Source organism: Oncorhynchus masou, chromosome 27, assembly GCF_036934945.1.
Source record: "Oncorhynchus masou masou isolate Uvic2021 chromosome 27, UVic_Omas_1.1, whole genome shotgun sequence".
Taxonomy (NCBI): Eukaryota; Metazoa; Chordata; class Actinopteri; order Salmoniformes; family Salmonidae; genus Oncorhynchus; species Oncorhynchus masou.
The window spans coordinates 46,033,011-46,044,261 of NC_088238.1; the positions used below are offsets into that span (position 1 = coordinate 46,033,011).

General features: G+C 41.7%; 1 protein-coding gene across 1 annotated transcript; it reads left to right on the forward strand.

The window, feature by feature from the left end:
• Window positions 1–6,024: 6,024 nt before the first annotated feature.
• LOC135516309 (uncharacterized) lies at window positions 6,025–11,138 on the forward strand. Its single transcript, XM_064940489.1, has 3 exons — window positions 6,025–6,364; window positions 8,691–9,437; window positions 9,701–11,138. The coding sequence occupies exons 1-3, from the start codon at window positions 6,349–6,351 to the stop codon at window positions 9,784–9,786; spliced, it is 849 nt and encodes a 282-aa protein (XP_064796561.1). The 5' UTR covers window positions 6,025–6,348; the 3' UTR covers window positions 9,787–11,138.
• The last annotated feature ends 113 nt before the right edge of the window (window positions 11,139–11,251 follow it).

An 11,251-nucleotide genomic window follows, 5' to 3' on the forward strand; every position in this document is an offset into this window, starting at 1 on the left:
TGATGGGGTAACATGAACACTCCCATATCAATACCTGCTATGCTTATGAGGTACCTTTTATAAACATTACAATGGATACCTGCTATGCTTATGAGCTACCTTTTATAAACACTACAATGGATACCTGCTATGCTTATGAGGCAATGTTATAAACATTACCATATAAATACCTGCTATGCTGATGCGGTAACATAACAGCTACCATATAAATACCTGTTATGCTAATGAGGGAACATTATAAAACACTACCCTATAAAAATAGCATCTTTAGAGATGAGGTAATGTTATAGACTATACTCTATAAATACCTGCTATGCTGATAGGTGAGATAGATGCAATATGAATTACAGAGTTTCCAAGATGAAGTGATGATCCATTCAGACCAGCCTTACTGATTGAACTTTTGCAACTACATTATATTTTTATTTATTTTTTATTTTACCTTTATTTAACTAGGCAAGTCAGTTAAGAAAAAATTATTATTTTCAATGACGGCCTAGGAACAGTGGGTTAACTGCCTGTTCAGGAGCAGAACGACAGATTTGTACCTTGTCAGCTCGGGGGTTTGAACTTTTAACCTTCTGGTTACTAGTCCAACTGCTCTAACCACTAGGCTACCCTGCCGCCCCAATGTATGTACTGATGAAAAGTACTTCTCAACAATTTAGGAACTATGACTATAGCTCTCGGGCTACAGTTTTATCTGCAATGTGCTCAATAAATGTTTAACAGCCATTCACACCTGCATTTACAGTAAGCCACAATATACAACCCAGTTCCTGTCCAATATATCACCCTACATTGGCCCATAAAAATGTTTTTGTCAGTTAACAAAACAACAGAGGCCACTTGTTATTCCTATAAGTAAACATTTCAATGGGCCTGCTTCTGATATAGGCACGTACAGTAGGCCTATAATGCAGTGCAACACAGGCAGGGTGCATATAGCATAGCGACATCCTGAGGAAGTAGTTTCCCATAACAGTTTCCCATAATTACACCCGTCGACCCGTCAAAGGCGGCCATCTTGGACGCAGTGTTGTGTTGTTGAGGTTATGGGGGTGCATTTGAATATTTCCAATCAACTTTGACCAATTGGCCTAAAGTAAAAATATCACAATAAGCAGTGGTGGAAAAAGTACCCAATTGTCATACTTGAGTAAAAGTTAAGATACCCCAATAGAAAATGACAAAAGAAAAAGTGAAAGTCATCCAGTAAAATACTACTTGAGTAAAAGTCTAGTACTTAAGTATCAAAAGTAAAAGTATAAATCATTTCAAATTCCTTACATAAAAAAACACCACTTTTTAAATGTTTTATTATGGATAGCCAGGGGCACACTCCAACACAAACTAAGCATGTGTGTTTAGTGAGTCTGCCAGATCAGCGGCAGTAGGGATGACCATGGATGTTCTCTAGATAAGTGCGCAAATTGGACAATTTTCCTGTCCTGCTAAGCATTCAAAATATACCAAGTACTTTTGGGTGTCAGGGAAAATATATGGTTTCAAAATGACATTACTTTCTTTAGAAATGTAGTGAAGTAAAAGTCAAATATGTAGTGAAGTAAAAATATAAATAGTGAAGTAAAGATGCCACAAAAAAACTACTTAAGTTGTACTTTAAAGTATTTTTATTTAAGTAATTTACACCACTGACAATAAGTGATGTGAAGCAACGATTTAAATATACGCTTTTACGCTCATTCCTCAGAATGCAAAAACAACATTTCCTTTTGGGAAGGGACAAGGATGTTTAGGGATTGGCTAGCGGCCAAGCGCCGGCCTGTTGTGCTTAGTATTCTACTGAAGGGAGTGTTTGGTGGGGCGAGCGGGAACCTTATGTTTAATTTTTTGAAGACATCTCAGGGGTATACTACAAAGCAGCATCAATGAGTTGCCAGCTAACTTTGACAAACAACCAGAAATAACTATTGATTTTCGGGTTCATTAAGAAAGCTTAGATATGTGTTTTTGGTTGTCAAGTCAATTAGACCATACCCATTTCAAGCTTATCCTTCTAAAAAATAAAAAGTTATTTCAGAATATTTTGCAAGTTAGCTGGCTAACTCATTGATTCTGATTTGAAGTACACTCTCTGAACTGGGACTGGGCATTGTTATCACTAAATTCAATAGAAACCGATTGAGGGTTTGAGGGGCGGGGGGAGATTAAGTGGTCACACACACTCAAGCGCATGCACAAGCACACATACACACATGCAAGCACACACACACACACTCTCAATACTGGCAAAATGTTCTAATTACTAGGTTATCCTGCATGGCTAACTGGTAACCCGACATACACGGTTGTCCTCAACAGACCTTGGTGGTCAGATTCAGTGGAAGCCTGGGTCTAACTAGCTCTCACAGTCTCATGTCAGAATTAGACATTCATCCGTGTTTCTCAAATGTCAAATTTCTAAGTTGTTCCAACATCAAATTTCTATGTGTTTAAAGTTACTTAACTACACATTTTTAAGGTTAGGGTTAATTTTAGGCATTAACTCCGAGATTTTAAGGTTGGGTATTAACTCCGAATGGTTAAGGTAAGGGTTAAAGTTTGAAAACAAAACTCTCAAAAACAAGTTTCTATTGCTGGATTCGAACATGCAACCTTTGGCACCAGAAGGTAACAGGGCTCACTGTTGCCCCTAGTGGCCGGTTTCCACGTCATGTCCAGACGTCCTCAGACATGGAGAGACATCGAATACTGACTTGCATCAAGGGTGACCTGGCTGCACTCAATACCAATATCCTGTATTACTATATTTTAAACAACAGGTGGGTCTAATCATGGATGCTGATTGGTTAAAACCGCATTCCAGTCGGTGTCTTTTCCACAAGTTATCACCGCCTAAAATCTATGACGTTGAAATGCCTATTTACTCTGTTTCATCTGATTGCGAAATCCGCTATCTCATCAGCTCAGCAATTTATATGCTAGAACTACACTGTAAAAAGCATCTAGACATGATCTCCCATTTATTTTAGACTAGCATTTGGTTTGCAACAGCAGAGATTTGTTGGCTGATCAATATGAGCTTGTGACAACTGTACAACTCTAACCCTCAAAGTGTTCTCTAACCACATTCCAAAAAAGTAGTGTTTGTTAGTCTTAACAGGCTGTTCATGGGTAGGGAAGTACAATTAATCATTTGAGATAATTTGAATGTTATTGATTATCTCATGAGTGTGTGTATCTTCACACTTCACACATTAATCTAAGTAATTCTTAATCACCTGAACTAGTGCCATTATGCTCTGGTCAAATGTACATTCCGTTTTGTTTTGTAAAGCAATATATATATATATATATATTTGCAATATATTGAGGTTTTTCCTATTATTTCCCAAAAGCCAAGATGTCAGATCAAACTTCTACTTGTTGAGAACTGTAAGTAGAATTAATAAAAGCGTGGCAGATGCTCTGATTGGATAGAAAAATGGAAAATGGATTTGGGATAAAATCTCCCATTCACAATGTATTTTTTTACGGCTCATTTGTTCCCTTCTGTCAACAATCTCAGCGTGTTCTTTTAGCACTGATGTCCAAAAATGTATTGATGGAAACATGAGATAATAGAATACTGGATTGTTGCTGCTACCGTGGGTGTCAACTCAACTCATTTTATCTACACAACGTCTTGTTAACATATTGTTCCACTAAAAAGAGCCCCTGTGTGGTTCTCAAAAAAGCTTCAATCTCATTATCTTTTGCTTCAGAGATGCAGGAAGTTGCTGCTTGGAGCTGGAAACAAAAACAGAGGTTTACTGACCTCCTTGATATGACTGTAGACACGGTGTCATGACGGATTTAGCCACCCATCGCAACCAGTTTCAACCAGCAAATAGTCTGGTGTGAGTTTCCTGAAAGCTTCGTACCACTAAGTTCATCTTTCACCCATTGCCTTAACCCCTGTTTTTGGATTGTCAATTCACAGCCTTCCTCTTCTTCTTCTTCTTCTTTGGGATTGGGTTGGCGGATCGCATGAAACATTTGTGATACAAAAATAAAAAGGAAATGGGGAAAAGGAAAAAAATTGCACCACCAACTAACGCTACACCTATATACCACTATTTCATAGAAATAAAATCACCACCCCATTCCACTACTTTGACCGTAACTGATCCTACACCAAGACAACGGCCTGGGAGGATGGGACAACACCCCTCAACACACCGTGTAACTCTTCTGAAGTCAAATCTCGTATACCCAAATACTTCTCTGCAGCTGCCACCACAATATCTATCTTCTGTGATTTACATTCCATTTCCACGGTACAGTTGATAACCATTGCTATAAAACACAAAAAAGCCGACCTTACTGAAGCATAAAGGAATTGTTGCCCTATTCCTCTGTGCTGGCACAAATCTACTACTCCCTGGGATCCTTTCAGGCTCCCTCACCCTTGACCCATCCTCCTCTACTTTCTCCACTGCCTCAGCATATGATACCTTCTGCACTACTCTGACTCTGGCAACCTCAACCTGCCTCTCTCACACCTGACACTTCCGATCCCCAGCAACATGAGCACCCCTACGGGTTGACACACACAACTTTATACACGGAAACTACACAATCCTCTGTCCCATGTCCTCCTGCACACTTCCCACATCTTGGAATCTCCCTCCTACATACTGCTGTGACATGACCATAAAAGTTGCACCTGAAACACTGCAGTAGATTCGGCACAAAAGCTCTAACATGATAACTGATATCCTAGCATGGCTTTGTTTGGCTAGACACTCTGACTCAAAACACAAAAGGACTGACAGTGACTCCTCTGTTCCACCATGCTCCCCACCAGGCCTGCGTCACGCCAAATGGCAGGCGTCACAAACACCATGAATTTTCAACTTCAATTGCTCCACCTCCACACTTAACGCTACCCCAGAAATCACTACTTTCAATGGTGCCCTGTTCCTAAGAGCAGATCAAGAAACAGATCTTGACCCAAGTTGCGTGACAATTCACATCCTAGCCAGTTCTGCTCTGTTTCATTGGTCGAGCTGAAATCATGTTAGTTTAGTGGGTGGGTGGGTATGGTAGATGGTTCATAGCGTCATCGGTGCCTAATAATAGTTCCACTGTGTACTGTAAGGTACTTTGGTGGGTGTGACTTCCAAAACTTAACAGTTCCTGCTGGGCCAAACCCAGATTAAACAGGGGCGCACTGTTCCTCTCTGAAACACACACGCACATACACACAGAACCATATAGCGTTTTCCATCACCTCAGCTCGAATGCCCCCCAACATAAAAAGATGAAAAAATAACATAGAAACTAGGGTAAATAACCCTGATTAGCAAGAGGCTATAGATGATGCAATGTACTGATGGGCAGTAGTGGTTTTCAGATGTTGCTATGGCTATAGACCTAGGCTACTGCAGTTTGTTGTCTGAGTCACTGTATTGTCAAAAAAAACAATTGTGTATTTGTTTTAATTGAAAGAGCTAGGCTCATGGCCTAATTGGGGAGGCAGGGTAGCCTAGTGGTTAGAGCGTTGGATGCAAGTTCAAACCCCCGAGCTGACAAGGTACAAATCTGTCGTTCTGCCCCTGAACAGGCAGTTAACCCACTGTTCCTAGGCCGTCATTGAAAATAAGAATTTGTTCTTAACTGACTTGCCTAGTTAAATATAATGTTACGGTGAATGTGTCCATAATTATGTTATCAGTCATTTACTTTCTATTTGTTTATGACACACAGTGACTGTATGTAGGCTATACCAGCATTCCCCTATAGTAAGCCCTAACATTGCCTCCAGGTACTATTTGTCTTGGCTTTGTATTTTCTCCTCTTTCTCTGCTCAAAGCCCTATAGTTTTCCCCGTATCCCCTTGTGCGCCTTTCACTCAGTCACAAACACACACACACATTTCTCCCACTTTTCACTCACACACTCAAAACCCCCTCAAAGACGCAAATGCTCGTCCACTTGCATAGTAGGCCGGAGGCGCGCCCACGCTGTTCATAAGCGCAGCTCGCGAAGGCGTCACCACATTAAAGTTGAGCGGATGAGTATCACACACGCCGACGAGGAAAGCACGAGTTTTTAGTTCCGAACAGTCATAATATCCTAAATTGTGCCACGTTCTTGTTTAGTTTTAGTCCATAGAATACATTACTGGAATGTATCGTGAATCTTGAGCAGGCAATGCTAAACAAAGCTTTGGGTCAGAATTGTTATGTTTTTAAACGAGACGCACATTTTGGTTGATCTTATATATAAGTATTCCAATAATTGAGAAAACAACCGTGCTGAAGCAGAGACCGTTCATTTGCATCCAGTCAGTAGTGAAGACGGGCACTCTTCTTTGAAGCGCCACAGGACATCATTTGCATGAAACTGAAGCCAGGTAAAATGCGTAATTGTTTTCACTCTATTGAAATCAAGGGATTTTCAGCCCGTTTTGTAATTTCAGTTGATGGTACGGACCACAGCTGGCTCCATGTGATTTACAATCCCGACACCCTGTTTAAACGTTTAGAAAGGTAAATAATCGTGTATATCTTGCTCATATGAAAGCCAAAGTCAAATGTTTCCAAAACCACATAGCATGCGAGGCATATTTGCGTTAAGACTCACTCAAGGCAAAATTATGGGACGTGGTCTCTGTTTGAGTATGATATGTTGGATAAAAGAATAAAGACAAGACACCAATGTCAAGTTCAATAGTCTTGTTTAAGCATTGTACAAATCCCTACACACGGAGTTCGGGGAACAGCCCAGCTCGTCGATTACTTATCAACCAGATTCAGTAACAGTCTCCACTGTCATGTAATGTAATTGGAGTCATGAGAAAGGAAACTGACAAACCAATTTCATGTGACTATTACTATTTTTCAGAATGAAAATTTATTCGACGACGATGGCAATTTGTGGCATTTCCAAAGTACTTGCATTTACCAATAAATCAAGTTGCCTTATCCTTTGGCGCATATTGAACGTGTTAGAATTTGAGGAGTCATTGGAACGTCAATGTGCTGCTGACTTTTCCATGGCTCATAATCGGGGCCATCTAGTAAAGACGCTCTAATATTGCAATACAATATTTTCTACCACAGCAGCTTAAATCAAGAACAATATCAAATAAAAACCAGAAAGTCTCTCTCAGCGAAGATTAAACAGATTTAACCCTAACCCTCACAGAATGCTGTGAAAACTCCTTTCTAGGCAGTTTTTCCTAGCCACCGTGCTTCTACACCTGCATTGCTTGCTGTTTGGGGTTTTAGGCTGGGTTTCTGTACAGCACTTTGAGATATCAGCTGATGTACGAAGGGCTGTATAAATAAATTTGATTTGATTTACTGAAGGGAAAACAGCTTATCTCCTCGGTGCATAATGGCATTTCAACAACTCTCCATATTTCCCAGTCTGCACAGACACACAGACCTTACTGTCTGCCACTAGGGTAGTACAGTACATCAGATAATATCCTCTGGGATTTGTCACATTGCTCTATTTGCTCAGGGGCATTCTTGATCCTATTAAAAAGCACTGTGCAGAAAAATGCAGCCTGACCACATTCTGGACATAGTTACGATCGGCGTTACTGTATGTGTACATGTTCACCTGTATCTGCTATCTACCAGTTTTTGTAGATATGCCAAAAGAACTGAACATATTTACTGTGGAAAATTACTTAACTTGTAGCCTGGGGTGGGGTGAGAAGAGGTCTGTTTTTGTGTGTGCTAACACTTTCTGATGTCTAGGTCTCTTGCCATTTTTTTTTTTTTTTTTTTTTTTTTTTTTTTTAGGAGGATAAATATTATGTGTGGCGGGGTAGAAAGCGAAGCGGTTTCCTGAGAAGTGGGCTGGCCTAACAATGGCCATCATCTTGGCACAGTCGGCGGTTCGCAGTCAAAGCAACATCTGAGGGAGGCTGTAGGATATGGAGAGAATGGCAGAGAAAAGAGAGGGGGGGGGGGGGGAGAGAGAAAGTGCCTAACAATGGCTGGGGCCGTACAGCTCACACAATGTGCCAAGAGGAGAGTGGTGTTTTTGGGACATTCTTAAGACAATGGGAGAGCTATGTCCAGCTGGCGACGCTTAACCTCCGTTAGACAGTCCATTGTTTGGGTCTCATTGGCTCTTATGTAGTGTCGAGTTGTAACACAAGTCAAGTCAATGCTATGAATTCTAGAACTTGCAGTAAGTACACATCAAATCACTTAAGATATGTATTGTAAGAAAAAAAAAACAGAGCATGTGCTTGAGGTGTCTATGACAGCCTATAGGGGGGAATACACCTCCACTGGACTGTCATTTGATTTGCTGTTTTTCCAGCTCAGCAGCTAGGTTGAGCTGGGTTTATTAAGACGAGGCACAGTAACTGTTAAATATTTGATGGTTCTGTACTGAATCTAGTGAGTGAATATTGATTGACTGTTTTATTGCTGCACCTGATCCTGGGCTGGCTCTTGGTTGTTTTTCCACAACCCAGTTCATTGTGTCCTAACAGTCCCCTTTAACTACTGACACGTGTCCACTCTGCATAATACGCTTAAAAGTATAGTTCGCCTCTCAACAACAACACAAAATATATATTTATTTTTAGTAAAATCTCTCGAGCCGTGTCCATATTCCACATTATAACTTATGTTATGGTGTTGGAAATTCATGTGTCTGATTTGTGGTAATGTATTTAACTAGGCTGCAATTTGTCTTTCTCTGTATTCCAGATCAAAACGTTGACTCCAACTGTACTCGATTCAAAGAGAAAGTGGGAAATCCAACTAGGAAAAGGACTGAAGACCACGACACCTGTGCCACATCTACCACTAACCCCTCCTTGACCCCTTCAAAACCCACCCTCCTATCCACTATGTCTCTCAATACCTTCCAACTGATGGAGACCCTCAAGAAATCCCCGGCTGCTTTACGCCGCCGTTTCCGCCGCGACCGCACAGAGTCCCTCTCCCACGGCGATCCGCTATTCAAGGTCCACTACCTGGGCACTGAGAAAATCTTCTCCCTGGATCGAGAGCAGGCCCAGGATGCCATAGCCCGTCTGCTCGACGGGGCCGCAAATGGAAAGAAGCTGAGCAAAGACCACGCCTTGGTTGTTCGTCCACGCTATGTCGAAGTCAAAGAGCTCAGCACAGGACGCCAGCTCACTAAGACGTATCTCCAGGACATCGCCTACTGCGCGGCCGACGCCACCAGACCCAACGTGTTTCTGTACATCTGTAAGCAGCGTGGGCAACAGCTGCAGTGCCGGGTGTTCTGGTGCAGCCGGGCAGAGCGGGCACGGGACATGACGGCCTGTCTGGCACACTCCTTCCAGAGGGCACTGAGTGACTGGCAGGGGGATGGCGGAAGTACCGGCACACTGACCCCAGAAAAGGTTGGGGCGAAGGAGGGAGAGGATATGCCCACTACCCCTAATAGCGCCAAAAACTCCATGCTAACAGCTAGCTTAAGACGAGGTGAACATGGCCTGAGCACCTGACACACTGAAATATTCAATTGAAATCGATAGAAACCAACATTTTTAGGCAGCCAATCCCCTTACCGCATATCAGTAGGGGAAACTTTCAAAGGGATCAATTGATAGTCTTCAGTTAACGCATGAATATGTATGTACCTGTATTTGCACATTTCACTGTCTTTTTCTTGAGAGTTGTAATGTGCTGACTGGGCTTGATTTTAATCACATTTAACACCCTCTCACCCCTGTGTCTGTTTGCAGTCCGTTGGAAGAAGAGGAGGTCCCTGTCTCGCAGTCCACTGAGTGCCATGATCAGGAAGAGATCCACCTCAGACATCTGGCACTGAGACAACCGATCCCCAGCATGACACTAAACTGATGACACCCACAGACTAGTTACAGCACGTAGGGAGGGAGGGAAGAGACGAGGGGTTGAAAGAACCCACCACTACTGGACTCAACAGGACTGAAGGGTGAGAGAAGGAGATTAGTGCTGGACTTTCTTTTAAATGGGACATTGCCTTAGTAAGTCTACAGTACAGTTCATGACTGAAATGAACATTTAGCCTACAAACCGGGACAATTAATGACTAGCTGCCTGGCAAGACCTGGGAATAAGGCATTGGGTTGATGGTGTGGTACTGTAAGCTGTTTCCAGCATTCACCTCCGTTGCCTTGTGACTTGCTTTCACTGTTGGAAAGCTTCAATGCTGAACTGCTAATATCCATTGCCATTCCAAGGCACTTGTTTTCTAGTGGCCTTGCTACTCTAAACTGCCAGTTATGCTTTCGAAGAAAGGAGCACATGGTTTTGTGTGCCTTTTTAACTAGGTAAAGATATATTTGGTCATATCCCCAAACCACAATCTTCTCTCAATGCAATTGCTTGGTATGGGCTGGAATGGTTGAAACTGGTTATCATACCATGATGGTTGTTTTTTTTAACAGTTTAAAAATGTATTTCAATTAAGTTTTTGTTGTTAGCATATGGATCATCAGCTTTTTTTTTTTTTTTTAAGGGGCGAGGAACTTTGTTTGAGCTGACCCTGCAATGTGAGCTCCGTGTTGGTCTTGGGAGAGGTGTTACAAAGTGTGTGTGTGAGGATTCATGGGGCATAAAGGGTTCATTTGAGCCGACCATAGAAGAACATCTGCTGAGTTGTCGTAGGTACACAGTAGGCTGTGTTTATAGGCAGAACTGTAATTAAGGCTATAAGACATGAGAACCCAGGGTTTATCGTGTGAATAACTCACGACTAAGACCCCACATGGAGGATCAGGGAAACGGCCATTAGGAGGATGTTATTCACAATAATTCCTGGGGCCTGATTGCTTTTATAAAACGGTTACCAATTATTATTTTTTTAAAGATGTGTTTTCATTCAATGTTATTTTAATGAGTAAATTTGTTTTATTTCATCCTTCCACCATGACGATCTAGCCTGAGCAAAAGCCAGTTGTTAGTTCTGAAATAATGAAGTAGCTAGCCAAATGAGCTGGTCATCCAAAAGGTTGCCATGCAGGCTAGCTACTTTTCCTTTGCTAGTTAGCTAACTAAAGCTGACACTATCACATCAAGCAGCTGAAATGATGGCAAACTATGTGCATTTTAGTTTGTTTTACCTTTGTTTCTATTGCCATTTCTTTTGACATCCATTGTTATGACCCTTTTATAAATAAATTTTCCTGACTAAGAGAAGCTGTCAGTCTTGTCACTCGCAAGTATAACCTGCAACATTGTTGCACAAGTTGGGGGCAAGCAGCAAGGTTTAGACAAACCCAAACTGTTGCAAACCAAATGCTAGCCTAGTA

Bases quoted from the DNA above. Each gene is read 5' to 3' on its own strand.
- LOC135516309 (XM_064940489.1), top strand. The intron at 9,438-9,700 runs GTGAACATGGCC...GTCTGTTTGCAG, and splicing joins AACAGCTAGCTTAAGACGAG to TCCGTTGGAAGAAGAGGAGG.